A 16,278-nucleotide genomic window follows, 5' to 3' on the forward strand; every position below is an offset into this window, starting at 1 on the left:
TTACAATTTTTACATTTTTATTCATTAAGATTACAGATTTTTTTTTTTAATTATTGCTCATCATCTAACATTATCACTTGCAATATTTAAACATAGGTTGTTTTTTTTTTTCCTTTATTAGACAACTTAAAACATGTTTGAGAATTTTGCCAGTTTGCACTGCATGAGGATTTACAACAATAAATACAGGAGTCGATTCTTCTTTTGCCTTCCTATACTTTTAAAGGTTGTCATGTCTGTATATAGTATGTATATACACATATACGATTGCTGGTGTCTTTCCCCGGCCCGCCCACTTGTCGGTCAGTTCCCAACTTACAAAAAAACGGTTTCTTTTCGCCCCTAACGCACAGGCTAAGGATCCTGAGGCAGCTGTTAACAAAGCAACTATGGCCTACACACACATATACACACACACACAGAGAAAATAGGATGTGTGCAAATACAGAAAGACATTTAGACACGGCGTTTTTCTTTTAATCACCTCGCCTTTCTCTCAAGAGAGCACATTCACACAGCGGGAAAAAGTAAGACTTAAGACGCACAACTTCAAGAAATGATTCTCAACAGCACAAAGAGGAGAATGCACAATAACTGGCAGGGGGGGAAATGGGACACAGGACACAGTGAAGGATGGTATTTTATAGCGTGACACGGGCGTACGGTAGGTTCCCACACACTGATATTTAAAAATGTTTCTCAAATTGAATTTTTTTTTTAATTTTATTTTTTTTTTAATTATTACAATTAAAGGGACAGTCTGACATTGTGGGAAAGATGATCATTTTTTTTTTTTTTTTGACAAAATGTTAACAAAAACATGGAAAAATTTGATTTCCCAAAATGTTGAACTTTTCCTTTAAAGACTTTGGTTGATATAACGTTCAGTCATGTTGTCACCAAAACCAAAAAAAAAAAAAAAATTAAAAAAACTAAAATGTAAAGCTTTTTGTGCCGTTTGTGCCTGATGTTTGTCGTAACATGATTCATCTGTTTTCCAAGGTAAATGTGTGTTTTAGCATTAGATCCCACTCTGCGAGCAGAGCTGGCGGCGTCTCCCTGCAGGGGAGAAGAGAACCTGACCGGTTCAGGGGCAGCGTCGGTATAGCAATGGGGGGGGAGGGGGGCGTACTCGGCAGCCGGGGTGAAACCACCGTCAGGACTTTCTAATTTCTGGCGTCAGGTCGGCCGGGGAGGAGCTGTCGAGGATGGCGAAGAACGCAGCTCATTATAACCGAACAAATCCCTTGTAGGTGCTCACCGGTTTGATGTAGAATTTGGTTTCTTGGATGGAAACCTGAATAATCTGACTGCACTCGAGTACCAAAGAGTCGTGTTATTTGTGTGCGGTAAGTACAGTAAATCTGAACAGCACCATACTTGTTCATGAGGACCTGATAGAAGAAATCTGCTTAAGTACCGGCCTGGTTTTGGTATATCTGTCGATATTTTGTCACAGTATTTCAAAATGAGAGTTTCAGTACATTTATTACACTTATCATTAGAACATTTAATCGTTTATCTGCATGACATATTTGCTTTTCTTCCGAAACTATGGATGGAGCAGGAAAGGAAAAAGATAGAAAATTTCTATATAAATATCTAAATATACAGTATACCCTTGTGATGATCCGACAGCCTGCCACGCTTCTAGTAGAGTCATTAAGAGGAAAAGACTAAATGAAAAAGGCTTTTCGTTTTCATCATCGTGTGAGCAGCAGGAAGAAAGAAGCAGCCAATGAGATGGTCTCACTGTGAGTTTGAGTGACAGTTTGGAGGAACCAGTCACCATCCAGTCATACTTCAAATAAAAAAAACAAAAACAAATAAATCCCTAAACCTGCTGAACCGAAGGGACGTCTTTAAAAAAAAAAAAAAATCTTAAAAACAGACAACGGTGAATCTCAGTCAAATAAAACAAGTTGATATGATTGGACCCTGAGACCCCACCTAACCCCTCCCACTAACTATAGCCCCACCCCTTCCAAATATAATAATATTAAACAAAGAGAGAACAAAAATCACAAAGAGTAGAAAAGAAACGACAACAACAAAAAAAAATGTCCGTCATTAAATCTTCAAAGGTCATCTTCATACACTCAGATTTGTTTTAATGAAGTTCTTTTTTTTTCTTTTTCTTTTTTTTTTTTAATATCACTTATATCTTGTTAGCGTCAGTAAATTAATCTTTAATAGAGAAACAATAAAAGATCTGGCATTGGGGAGGGAGGATGGAGGATTTACATACAGCTCGACACAAAAATGAGTGGAAATAATGGCGGTGAAACGACGAGTGGAAGGGAACGGCTTCCGGAGGAGAAGGTGTCGGGATGCTAGCTAGTGGTGGATGGCAGGAGCAGCTCCGAGTTAACGTTATTATTACTGTTGTCGAGTGTGAATAAATTAAAAGGACTGCCATAAGCACAGGGAAAAACCCCACCCCCCCCCTCCACCTCCCCACCCTCAGGGCTCAGTCAGAGCTCCTCCCCCTTGTTCCCCAGGATATAAAGCAGGTGTGTTGACTGTTCTGTCGTCCTTCCTTCTTCCGTCCTCCTCCTCCCTCAATGAGTCTGTGCGATTCATGTAGTATTGGTATTTCCTTGGTTCAACCCCAAGACTGGTTTAATACCTTAAAAATACAGACAAAAAAATGAGTTAGACGCTGCTATCAGAAAATAAGACGATAAATCTTCAAAAACTAATTTTGAAAACTGAAAAGTATTGACTGTTATTTCATGGCCAGAATAACTAATGCAAGAAATAATTTCCATCCACGCTACAATCCTGAAAACGTTTCATGCAGGACTGATAACTCCACTGGGGGTCGTTGCAAATTGCTCAGTATAATAGCCTGCATCCTGCATATCCGAGCAGTATTTGCAAGATAAACTGCAGAGTTTAACCGCGCAACAGCCGCCGGCATAGACAACAAGGTCAGCGGTGTCTGCAGGCTGTTATCCGTGTAGAATTAATCACTGGTAGTCGAGGGCGATGTCCTTGTTTTCTTCTGGGAAAAAAGTGTCAAGGTAAGGACGGCGACGAATCGGGGAGGCGCACATACTGACGGATAACAGCCGGTTGTTAAAGTCTCACTTTCTGCATGTCATGACAGAAACGCAGCCCCGGAGTCTGCAAACTCAAACAGGGTCATCAGTCGTTTTATAAGCCCTCGAATGCCGGAGTAGGTTGAACACAGCAAAAAAAACTGCAGATGCAGCCTGTATCTTTGAAATAAAAATGTTTATTTATTTCCAATACTGTAATGGTGTTTTCTGGATTGAAAAAAGTGCCCTGAGATCTGATTGAGCTACTTGGCTGTAGTCCGATCTGGCAACACTGGCTACGTACAAAACTAGATAATGAACTAACAGATAAGAGACTCTGAGATTCCATTACGTATTCAGGTAGGAAAAAAAAAAAAAAATGCACCTTATTAAAACTCTACAGCTGAAAAATCTGTCTTCAAACATGGAGGTCGCAGCCTTTTTATTTGAGCTGTAACTGATTAATATTACAACCTAAACTGACTTGATTAAGAGTTAAACTGACACCGTTGTCAAGGTAACGTGCGCTAAGGTGCACAAAGACCACCAGACAAGTGTTGAACTGGATGAACTCAAGTTTGACGTCATTATCTTTGAATGTCCTTATTACAAGAGCACTTTCATAATTTTTTTCGTGTTTGTCTGAACTTTATCCAGTAGAGTATCTGAAGGGATTTATACTGAATACGTGGATGTGCTTTCAGCTTAATGAAATGTTACTGAAAATTAACCCCGTCCAAACCAGGGGTGTTGAGGCGATTTCATACCTATAGTAGTTTGGCTTGAAGGGCCCGTTCTTGTTCAAGCCCAGATACTTGGCCTGCTCGTCAGTCAGCTCTGTCAGATGTGCGTCGAACGTGGGGAGATGTAGGCTGGCCACATACTCGTCTGGAAAGGGCGAGAGGACGCGTTAACATTCAGCGGGCGTCTGCGGCCGATTAATTATTGAAACCAAAATATGAAAAGGTAGTGGCAGGGAGGTGCTGGGAGTTACCTGATCATTTCCTCTGTGGCGACTACTGTCTTCTATCTTCCTTTAGACTTTCCTTCTCCTCACCTAATCCCTTCTTTCTCTCTCTCTCTCTCTTTATATTGGTGTGTCCTCTGCTGTGCTGTGCTGACAGAGTGACCTACATTTGGCTGCCTGCTTCACTGTATGTCCTATGCTCTCCACCAAAGCTAAGACGTGCTGCTGGGTGGGGGCTGTATGCACTCACAGATGTGTGTGCAGACACAGGATTCATTCCACTGTGAATGATCTGCTGTCCAGGGAGCTGACTCTGGACTGAACAGATGAGACTGCCTGTGTTGTCTATGGAGATAAATGCAGTGTGTCTGCAAGTCCTGGGACTAGGCCAAAACAAACTAGCTGTAATTACATCTTGTAGATCTCTGAGGTTGGTGGCCACTTGTGTACCTGACAGCGCGCCTCTCTCATATATATCATACCAAGTCCAGCTTATTATTATTCCAGCACGAAGCGCTTAAGTTTTTTGCCGACGACGCATTCAGAAATAAAGAATATCTTACCCATCTTCTTGGGCAGTAGGTAAACATCCTGCTTGTAGCGTCCCTCGGGGGCATTGTACAGCTCTATCAGAGCCAGCGCCTGAACAGAGACACACACAAGTGTTACCACAAACTGCTTGTTATTGATTGTAAAGGACGAGACAGTGTCAGAAATGAGTCCACGGTCGGGTACCTGGGTAGTGGCAGTGATAGAGAGCACGAAAGTGGGCACGGTGGAACAGCTGAGGTTCAGCAGACGGCCCTGGAGGAGAGGAAAGAAACATAAGATTAGAGTAGAGGAAGAAAACCAAAGAATATGTTGGACCTCTTGTCAGAATGTGAAACTTGGGTGTGATGATAAATATGGTAAACCCTGTTCAGATTCGGTGTTAACATGTGTTCTCGGTGACTTGCATGGGAGTTCGAGCAGCTTGTTCTGGACACATCGACCGGGCAGAACTTTTTTTTTTCGTGTGGCGTCTGGTTACTACTCTGTGATCGGTCCGAAATTAGAAGTGGGAGTGGTTAATGCGGCAAAGCAGAAAAGCTAACGGCCACTCCGTGAGCTCATTGTCCGTCTCCCGCATCTTATTCCCTCAAACCGTGGGAGCGCCAACAAATTTCACGCGGATTACGTAACAAGCTTGAAGTTGGTGTGTGCACGCCCGCGGTTAAAATGTGTCCACTTGAGATTTTGCGCTCCGCATGCAAATAGACGCCAACATCTGGAACACAGCAGAGAATACGAAAACATCCACCGTCTCTAATGGATCACCAGCGCCGTTTCAGAACCATGAACAGCGACATTTTTTGTGGTGATATATTACAAACTGTGGAAGCAATGAGTGGTGTCTTACTCACACATTATGAGGAGGCCAAGTTTACAGCAACACTTGTGGTATTTGGAAGAACTTCAAGTTGAACTCCAACAAGTCGTAAACCTTTTACTACAACTGTTGCCCTTTTCCCTCCTTCATGAACATTGGAAGTAGGTGAAGTTACGCCAGACATACATTCTTTTTAAACTCTAATCCTTGTGATCATTCATAACTCTAATTCAAACTCTGCTTATACATAGGACTTCAGCAGAGTTGGTCGGATCGTCAGTTCAGACGCAGTCTGTGCTCACCACCTCCGGACGTCCTCTCTGAGAGAGAGGACGTCCTTGGTCCTGACTGAGCCACTCGGCCTCAGTCCAATCTGACAACACTGCTTCCTGCCTACAAAGCTTCACACTTAGCTAGCAGCTGTAGGATAACGACTTCTTAAGAGTGATACATAATCAGGGCTAGACGTATTTATTAGTGACAACTGTTTAAAGTCAAAATTACTCTCTGAACAAAGGAGATACTGCATGCAATATGTCTTCTTTTTTTTTTTAAGACTCGACCTTCAGCAGTTCAGCATCATTGTGAGTTACCGCAGTGCATCATCTCGCCCACAACATAAAATATCTACTTGTTTTTCTCCTAAATGTTGCCGCTGTTGTTGGTACTGCATTGAGACCCCTGAAAGTGAAACAATATAGAAGTGTGGGGAACAGAGAAAGGTTGTAGTGTTGCTGCTGAACGATGAAAGCAGAATAAAAACTGTCGATAAGGCGTTAACGTAAAGTATGGACACTGACTCATTCTTGAGAGGATCTGTGTGTGTTTTTCTTTTTTCTCTGTCTTAACAATGGAGCTGAGAATTTGTATAAGTAAACGCATCAGTGTATAGAGTTATGGAGTTAGAGCGTATAGAGAAGCAATTAAGTAAAGTATGAAAAATGGCTCCTCTTTTGACACATTCCCCATTGAAAGTTTAAAAAAGTGCTTTAAGTTTGGAAGAAAGACAGATCCGTGATTCACTAAATGATGAAAAGATGATGCATTTTTACTTATAATTAGTGCTGTCAAACAATTAAAAATTTTAATCAGATTAATCACAAGGTTGCTGTGGATTAATTTTGATTAATCGCGATTAAATATCATTAATTTTTAATCTATATCAATCGCGTTTCATTTAGCATGAGCAAACAGACTCAAGAACGAAGGGAATATATATGTACTTGTCAACAGTCTCAATAAAACAACTTATTTGTGTGGCCCTGTTGCTCTTCTTTCAGCAGTTACTAAGACAAACTAACTTGCCGACACTGTCCGAGAGGAGGTGTGGGCGACGTAATAGTGCCACCAGAATCCCTGACTAACATATGCATTTGCATTAATGTGGTATTTTAAGCTGGAAGTGCTTCGGTGAAAACTCTTTCCTGCAGAGTGTACAATAATACTTAATGTCAGTTGACTGCTACATGATAATTTTTATTTATTTTTTTTTTTAAATGAGCTGTTAGGCATCTTCCATCTTTATCAGTTGGTTCTGTTCCCTGTCATTACCAGATAAACTGAACATTTGCACATGCGTGGTGGTAACTCTACTTGGAAAAACTGCCTGAAACGTGTTACCAGAGACGTTCAGAGTCATTCTGCTGCAGATAGGTTTTTAATCAGATTAATCATGATGATGGATTAATCTGGAGTAATGTGTTAATTTTGACAGCCCCACTTATTATAGATGTTTGTTTTGTAGCATTGCTCCGTTTATTATCCAAACTGAGTGGGATCTCAGAGCAGACATGTGGTTGAAACCTGCTGCAGATCAAACAGCCTCAGAGACGCAGGTACTGGTGAGTTGGCAGTGTACCCGACGCTGATGGACTGCTCTCATTCTGTCATAGCTTGTAAAACACACACATCATCTCAACCTGCATTATGAATACGCAGAACTGAGTCCGTACAGTATGCGTCTGTCTTATCTGCCTGTTTCCTCTTCAAATATTTTTTTTTTCCCTGCAGTTTGCTGACCAAATATAACGATTTCCTTTATATCTAACCACATTAAGCATGCGTTCTGACTAATTTCTTTAGAACAGTATTTGGCGCGTGTGCTGTCACGCTGCTTTCAGTTTGGACTGGAAAACCATTGTTTTGTGGCAGGATCCATGATCAGTCACACTGATACGATCTATCAGGGTGTGTTTGTGACTGCGTACCTCTGCCAGCAGGACTATCCTCTTGCCGTCAGGCCAGATTACGTGGTCCACCTGAGAGCGCACCCTCTCCCAGGTTAGCTCAGGAGTCCGCAGGCTCGCCTATAGAGTGAGCAAAACATCATCCACAATCATTTACATTTCATGTCTGTTATTTTTTTTCCATTTCTCAACCACTTGTTTTTTCTGATAACACACATTAACAAAGGTTGACTAACTTGCTTTTCCATGACTAAAATGACCCAGCTTCCCCATGTAAGTAAAGAACTACTTCCTCTTTACATACCTTTGCTCCAATTGCTGCTTTTAAAGAAACCTTTCATTCCTCTCTCAGCCCAGTCAGCATAAAATGCCTCATGTAATCATGTGAAAAAGTTATATTCTGATCAATGTCATCAGCGTCTATTTAAATAGTTAGGCTAAATAGTTAGGTCGAAATCCTTCATGAGGATGATTTCAGTTGGATTAAAGACAGATTGCCCACAAGCTTGTTGAGGTCCACTAGCTTAATTCAGGCTGTTACTGTAGGTTGTGGATCAGGCTTTTTACTGCACGTAAAACTCTGCTGACAGTTACCATGACAACACTGAGCAATCACTCCCCAAGGTCGAGCTTCACGGACATTCGACAAACTAACGGGAAGGGACTGTGTTTTAGTTTCACACACATAACGATAATTCTCCCTTGACAAAGAGCAAGTTTGTTTCATCCAGACTTTTGACCGTTTAACATAACTACACAGACAAATACAAAATAGTGTGTTTTAAGTCTGAGCAGGCTGGTTACTGACCACGTCGATCTCAGTGTTGGAGTGCCCCATGTTGCAGACAATGCAGCCATTCTTCATGCGGTCCAGGTACTCTCTCACCACCACGTTCTTATTGCCTGATGAGGGGAAAGAAGAAAGAAGAGGTACAATGAGAAGGCAAAAAAAAAGAAGAAGAAGAAGATTCAGAGAAAGAGGTTTTATCAAATGTCAGGATGAAAAGGGACTGATCAGGCTGAGTGAACAAAAAAACCCAACAAAGAAAGTCTTTAGTGATTTAATTACTTATCTCAGAACTTGAGCAGAGTTAATTAGGTCTGGAAACGCAATTTAGTTACATGCTCCACTTGTCTGCGCAGCACATTGTAAAGACTCTACACCTGGCATTTAGATCAAGGAGCTTAATTATTTTACAAAGCAAACTAACATCTCTTTAACACATGAATGAGATAAAAGAAAGGTTACACAGTTGAAAGACTGCAAGGTATCTTTCCCACACCTTATTCTAACAAGGTTTCTGAGGTTTGATCTAATGAGTGGACTTTAATGGAGCTACTAGTACATGACCTCACTACAGCTACTGCCTGTACACTTTGGAAATTTGTTAGGAAATGTGACACTAATTCCACGCATCCTTTTATTATTATTTTCCCTCCATTCAATTGCAGTTGAACTCTAAAGGCAGCCTGAGGCTTCGGGCCTGCCAGCAGGATTAGGTAATGAAGCAGTGACACAAGTAATTCTCTGCTCCAATTATGTGTTCAGCTCCCTGGCTGCTGCACCGACAACTTGATTAGTAACTGCTGCGGACTGATTACAGTGATTGAATATCTGTCTAGTCGCCCCGAACGCCAGGACTGACAGTTTTATGTCTCGCACAAAATATAATTTAGCATTTTCCCCATGTTTTGACTGCCTTATTCTTAGTTGTGGTTTGTCCCAGCACCAAAACCAACAGGGCTACCCTTGTTTACGCTCTTCGTCTTCTTCAGAGAGACACACAGAGAGGTTGAACCGACCTGTGCAGGTGATGACTATGTCCACTTGTCTGATGACTTCGTTGAGTTTCACCAGCCTGAAGCCATCCATGCTGATTGGTAAAAATAAAGTGTGTAAGACAGACTAATGTGACGCAAACACTGGCAGCGATCCAGAAGAGAAACTCAAAAGTTCAGGCTTACCAGGCCTGCAAGGCACAGATGGGGTCTATCTCTGTGACGTAGACGATGGAGCCCATTGCTTTGAGGGCGGCGCAGCACCCTTTTCCAACCTGAGGACGAGAGAGAGAGAGGATGTTGAGACTGTCCACACTGGTGTTGAAAAAAGGGACTGAGATGTGAGTGTGTCGTATTCATAGTATGTACCAGGTCTTATCACATGTTAATCGTCACAGTAAATCAGTAGCTCATTAATACTAATCTGAATAATCCATTACAGTTTATCGTTAGAGGGTCACTGGACTGAAGCCTAACCTAGGCGTCGTTAGAGAAGACCTCTGGAGGACTGTTTCTATCTGGGCTGTAATTTAAACCACAAACAGCCCAGATAATAATGGTCTAACAGAATGTGTAAACAGTATTTATACAGGTATTGATTAATACTCATTTTGTACTTTAAATGACCACTGTCCAAGGTTGTTTACTTTTACTGTTCTTTGCTACGTTCATGCTTTATTCTCTGGTTTCTTAGATTATTTTTTATCTTGTGCTGTGAATTACAATAAACCTTGAAACATGGCTAGACTTTGCTAAATTCATCAGCATCAGGCCTGCTCCATGTCAAGTTAAACATTTAAGATGCTTCTTTGTCGTTTGAATACCATGTGAATCTGTCAGTGTGCATGTAGGGTGTATGAAGATGCCAGTCTCACCTCTCCATATCCACACACCACCACCTGTTTGCCTCCAAACATGACGTCAGTGGTCCTCTTCAGCCTGAGGACAGAAACACAATTATTTATGGGCAGTCTGATATTTATTCAGACAGGTCGGAGCAGAGAGGAGGCGAGTGGAATACTGCAACACTAAAAGATCAAATAACAAAGGCAGTCGTTTCATAATGAGTAGTAAGGTTCGACAGGAGACTGTTAAATACCCGTCTAAGATGGACTCTCTGCAGCAGTAGAGGTTGTCAAACTTCTGCTTGGTCACCGAGTCGTTGACGTTCATAGCTGGAACACACAGCTTCCCTGCTTTGGAGAGCTGGTACAACCTGCATACACACAATACATACATCACAATTAAGCAGAAAACTATGCAAACTTTGTATAAGATAACTACTACACAATCTTATTTATTATTCATGTATGAGTATTTATTTGATAAATAATAAATATAAGATTTTTTTTGCCAACACTGATGTGTTGCAATTACACACTTGCAGTGCATTGACAGCAGACAACATTTTGACCACTAGATGGCGATGTTACCACACTGGTAAGACTACTACTGCAGGTCTGTGTAAATATTTACTTGACCGATCTCTCCTTTAAGATACAGAGAAGGGGTTTCAGCCGAAGCAGTGTAATGTTTAATATCGGTCTTTACTATAAACATTCTTTAAGGCTGTAACAAAGACGCGTGAGCGCTCTGTGTCCTACCTGTGCACACCGGTGACGCTCTCCTCTACGATGCCCTTGATCTTCTTGAACATGTTGGGATATTTTTTATAGATCCAGTGAGTCAGGTCTCCACCATCATCCAAGATCTGACAGAGGGAATGAATCAGATTGGGACAAAGAACCTGATTAATATGTGAAATGTACAACTCACTATTCTTTTTTTCCCCCCATGTTCCTTCGTGCACATTGGCAGGTTACCAAACGTGTTGTAAAAATAGAGCCGATATATTTGATGTAGTGTTAAAATAAACAGCATGCTCATGCACTATTTATGAGGACTTCCTCATGATCTAGAAAGCTTTGTTTAGAACGTGGGTGTCACACCATGTTGGGCTGCCAGCCTTCGACGTTGACACAGCGGTCGATGCACCACCAGAAGTCATCCTCTGACTCACCCTTCCACGCGAACACGCTGAAACCTACAAAAAGACAGCGAGCATTGTAAACACAGCAGACAGGGAGCGTGAAGGATAATGGATGGGGGTGTGATGTGATGTGAAAGGGAGAGCGCGTTAACATTCTCGGCGGTGAGAAGTAAAGGTCGGGTGTCGCGCGCAGGATACCCCATGTTCTCACCTCCCTCTGCCAAAGCAGCTGCCACTTCGTTCTGGGTGGAGTAGATGTTGCAGGCCGCCCATCTGCACTGGGCTCCCAAAGCCGACAGGGTCTCCATCAGCACCTGGGGAGAGGCACAAGTTGGACTTTTTCTCGCAGCTGCCGGGGTAACGCTCGATCGGACCGCGCGCGTTTTTTCGCGCTCCTACTCACGGCAGTCTGAGCGGTGATGTGGGTGCAGCCCACCACCTTGGCGCCGGCGAGGGGCTTCTCCCCCTGAGCTCGCTTCCTCAGAGCCATCAGCGCCGGCATCTCTGGAAGACAGGAATCAGCCCATTGGTTAAGGAATTCCCACCGCTTAATCCTTCTAATGCTACGTTACTAATCCTCCGACGCATCCAGCTGACGGGGCTCCTGATGCTGAGGATGTGATGTGTTTGTGTGTAGCCCACGGGGTTCAGCTGAGGCTCTCTGTATATTCTGACAAATAATTAGCGAAAGATGCCAGTAACATGACTTTTGACATTTATACATTGATATTTTAGGCCTTTAATCTGATTGAGAGGGACTTATATTTGCTTTAATGTGTCAAGTATATGAATTAAATGTTCACTCAAACGGCTTAGATGTGTTTGAACTAATGAGGAGACTGCAATGCTCCTCTGACATTTGACTTCTTCTCCCACAATTCGTAAAACGCCCTGCATTTCTTTCAGATGCTAACCTCTCGCTGCCCCTTTGAGTTACCTTGCTCGGCGATCTCGATCTCTCTGCGCCCGAAGTCGGCCTGCTTGATGTTCTTGATGCAGAAGTCCCCGTTGCCCTTGGAGTTCTTCTGCTGTTTGTCCCGGGGAGACGTCTCATCGTCGGAGCTGTCCGTGTATGACGCCGCTGCAAACAAACGCACGGGCACGGTCAGCATGTCACGCCGGCAAAGGTGGGATTTTGCTGGTAAAAAACACCAGCTGTAATAAAGAAGTTCATGCGTGAGTCGGCCCCAAACTGGATTCACTGGATTCTGAAGCGCAGAGCAAACACAACGTGGAAAGTGCCTCAAGCATGCACTTTTTTCCCAACCCTGCAATTTTGACTTTTGTAGGCCACAGATAGTGGACGGCAATGAGTTTTATTGATTATAAAGCCGCCTGCCAAACTGAACCTTGTAAAAGAACAACAAAAAAGAAACTCACAACAGTATCTGGCTGTTTGAACACTTCACTATCACTCTCACTGCCCTTTCTAAATGACCACAGGCCACTATCAGATAAGACTGCACTCCTTGCCAACTCTCTAACAATGCTAAGCTAAAGAACATGCTGTACCAGGAATAATCCACGAGTTGGAAAAAAAAAATCTTCTTTTGAAATCTTCCATCCGTAGTGACAGGAGGAAAAGGGGTGGGGGAGAATGTGAGCTGAGGAGATCATGAGGGGGTGGATGTACGGATACGTGTAAAGGATTCTGGGGCAAAGCCAGGTGTGGAAAATGTGACGGTGAAGGAGAAGTGTTATGCATCACAGAACTGATCATAGAGAAATCGGCAAAACAAAACAAAAATTAAAAAAGTACAAAAACTAAAGTCTTGGTCTGAACTTGTTATGTAACTTGTTGTCATGTTAGAGTCAGTGTAACTACAATCTAAAAATATAAAGTTTATACTGTATGTGATTTATTTGCCCCCTAAAATACTGATATTTTTGACCTGAAAGTTGATCTATGGTCAGTGCAACCCTTCATCAAACGCAATCCATAACGAGGGGGGAAAAAAAAAAGGTCTTGGGAAAAAAAGAAGTGGTGCTCAGTCTGGTCTTTGTACTGTGGGAACCATCAGAGAAATAAGAATCACTGAGGTGAGGGAATTATAGGAGAAGACAGGGAGGGAGGAGAGAAGAAGGAAAGCGCAGAAAACTGAGATGACAAGGTTGCACATGTATCTGAAACTAACCAGGAAAGTTTTACTCACTTTACAAGGGTTGCTGTTAATTGTTAGCAAGTACTACCAAGTAATAGTTAATAGTTAACAAGTACCACTTGTCAAATCCTTGATTTAAATAATGGAGGTCAAGGGCTCTTGTATCTCAATCATCTCCATCTCGGTCATTATGTTAGCCTCAGAGTGGAGTGGAAGAATACCGTAAGAGGTGAAGAATGAAGAAAAAATGAAAGTGAATAAAAAGAAATAGAAAAGAAAATGTAAAATTGATCACAAGGGGAACTGGAATAAATCCTCCCCTCGCCTTAGGGAGGCTTGAATGTCAAAGATACGAGTCGAGCTGAACACAGAGCTGAACTCCAAAATCTAAATTTGAAATCTACAAGAGGAGAGATTTCGATGGGGTTAATTAATACATGTCCCTTCTGCTTGAGGAACGTTTTCATTAAAGATAATTACGAGAGGGGCATCAAGACTTAAGAAACGTGCACTTCTAACACATTTTAGGCAGATTTTTTTATTCTTTTAAAAGAGGAAGAAACACAAGGTCTTCTCCTCAGCTGACCCTTGTAGTGGTGTTACTTGGTGATCTATGAATGTGCTGGTGGGAAGTCACAGGACCAAAAGGCTTCATCTCCTCTCAGTAGTAGACGGCAGACAGAGACTTTTAGCGTGCATGATGTGAGGGACCCATCATGGTGGTGCGCTAATGCTGACTTTAAGTCCATGTGTCCATCTGCCCTCCATCTGTTTGTCCATCACATTGTGCAGCTAGAAGTGGCGCTGACCAAGCAGCAGATTAATTCATCGCGTTAATTGTGTCACTGGAAGTTGCGCGCGGTGTAAATGACTGCGACAGAGCAGAAAGTCAAAGAGGCGAAGTGGAAGAAGATTAACCGCTACTGTATGTATTTACTCATCTATATATCCTACAAACGAGGGGACGAGGTCAAAAACACTTGGAGGCGATAGAGGCAGAACCAGATGAGCCATTTCACAGTGTTTCCAGTATCTATGCTATGCTAAGCTACAGCCTTAAATTTAAGAGTTCTATTTAACTCTAAGCATAGAAGAGGAGAAACACATTTCCCAAAACGTCAAACTATTCTCACACCGTTTCCTTTCGTGGACAACTGAGCATCTCTCCAGCGATGGATTGCGTAACGTGGGCTGCACGGTTTCTATGGAAACGCCTTTTAACAGGTGCTCTTCAAATTATTCTAGAACTAGATCAGTTAAAACAACCTCCAAGTTGTCAGTCTTCTCCCTCCATCTTTATTACTACATTTCTTCAGCCACTAATGGTCAATTACATATACAAAACTATATGATTCAGTACCAAAAAGCCACATTTTTGTCACATTTAGGTACCAGCTGTCTGTTCTCTCATCACTGCTTGTATAATTGGACTGGGGACTCTTCAGCTTCAGTTACACCCAGCGCTTCCCAGCTCTCCCAGACCAGCAGCAACTAATCCTTAAACACAATGCCCACAGTTTCACACGAACCACAGCGCATGAGAGCCAGAGACGCAAGGACAGAGGTTGGGCTGCCATGGAGACAGACAGGAGGGCCGCGGAAATCTGTCACATCCACTGGGGCGTCGGTGCGTGTACCTGAGCTGTAGCTGTCTGTCGAGGACTGGGAGATGGAGCGGGAAAGAGAGCGCCGGCCGATCTTGGAGGGGCGCTTGTTGAACTCCTGCTTCTGGTCGGCAAACTGGATCTGCGGGCGGAGGGGACAGGGATTAGAACTCGTGGACACGTAAGGCATGTGAAGTGTCGAGCCATTGAAAGAAACATTTAAAAGTCTCTGTGTGAATCAGGCCATCCCTTTTTTTCTGTAAGGTCAGCATCTTAAACAAAATACTAAATGTTTCAGAGATAAAAAAAAAAATATGGAAGACAGAACAAGCACACTGCTGTCTCCAAGGAACGAGACCAGCTTTGAGTTCATGCTGACTTTAAAAGATAAAGTACGCAATGAAGCTATTATCAACCAGTGACAAGGCTGCGCAAGGTGCAACGGTTCACTCTAATTCTTAGAGAGGTTTCACCGTAATCAGACCACTTTACTGATTCAAATATCACCACACTGTTGATCTTTCCGCTATTACGTCATAACGCATGTAGCGATAATATTACAGAGTATGAATGGATAACCTATTCCTGCAATAAAACCATGCAACAAGTACAAAACATCCTAGTGGAGGTGTCTGCAGCACTTCGAACCAAAACAAGAACGTATTTTGATCCTGAAAAGACGGCAATGAACTAACCTCTCTGTCACGATATGCATTGTAAACAGAATTCCTGCCAAGATCTCAGTCCTTGTAACTTTCTGCTTTCACTCATTATTGTACATTTTCAAAGGGAAGCTCTTGAATGTAAAACACTTTCAATCAGAGATAAAATAGAAATATGTAACCTTCAAAAGCGTCCTGTGTAGTGTTGGCACATAAAATACCAAAAGGTTTTGTGTTCTCATTTGCTTTTTCATTATCACAACGTGTGAGAGAAAAGGGGAATTGAGTCATCACAACCACAGGTCAAAAATGATCCACGGTATCAACCCTTTCTTCACTTCTGTACCTTGCTCTTTGTCAGTCCACTGACGTCACACTGCTTCTTAAGTGGTGCCTGTGCCTCTGGCTATATTGCAGACTGGTGAATCGACACCTTTCCAAGTAGTGAAGTAGGCACGGAGAGGTCCATAACATAAGAGAACCATGAACGCACGTCAGGAAACGATTTCCTGATGATTAAATTATTGAAACCCAATGCCGACGCAGTAAACTCATACTTCAGATGCATCCAGAGA

General features: G+C 42.4%; 1 protein-coding gene across 1 annotated transcript in view; it reads right to left on the bottom strand.

Annotated features, from left to right (window-relative positions):
* The window catches only part of ahcyl2b (adenosylhomocysteinase like 2b), a 39,880-nt gene continuing 23,602 nt past the window's right edge, over positions 1–16,278 (bottom strand). Inside the window, exons 2-17 of the mRNA XM_047575078.1 lie at positions 15,075–15,183; positions 12,273–12,416; positions 11,739–11,839; positions 11,547–11,649; positions 11,295–11,389; positions 10,950–11,056; positions 10,445–10,561; positions 10,221–10,284; positions 9,532–9,620; positions 9,370–9,440; positions 8,375–8,469; positions 7,588–7,686; positions 4,747–4,815; positions 4,575–4,653; positions 3,812–3,932; positions 1–2,629 (exon numbers count right to left, since the gene is read on the bottom strand). Coding sequence (XP_047431034.1) covers positions 2,623–2,629; positions 3,812–3,932; positions 4,575–4,653; positions 4,747–4,815; positions 7,588–7,686; positions 8,375–8,469; positions 9,370–9,440; positions 9,532–9,620; positions 10,221–10,284; positions 10,445–10,561; positions 10,950–11,056; positions 11,295–11,389; positions 11,547–11,649; positions 11,739–11,839; positions 12,273–12,416; positions 15,075–15,183 — 1,470 coding nt within the window. The 3' untranslated portion in view covers positions 1–2,622. The remainder of the gene's footprint in view (positions 2,630–3,811; positions 3,933–4,574; positions 4,654–4,746; positions 4,816–7,587; positions 7,687–8,374; positions 8,470–9,369; positions 9,441–9,531; positions 9,621–10,220; positions 10,285–10,444; positions 10,562–10,949; positions 11,057–11,294; positions 11,390–11,546; positions 11,650–11,738; positions 11,840–12,272; positions 12,417–15,074; positions 15,184–16,278) is intronic.

The sequence above is a fragment of the Mugil cephalus genome, chromosome 22, assembly GCF_022458985.1.
Source record: "Mugil cephalus isolate CIBA_MC_2020 chromosome 22, CIBA_Mcephalus_1.1, whole genome shotgun sequence".
In the NCBI taxonomy this organism is placed as follows: Eukaryota; Metazoa; Chordata; class Actinopteri; order Mugiliformes; family Mugilidae; genus Mugil; species Mugil cephalus.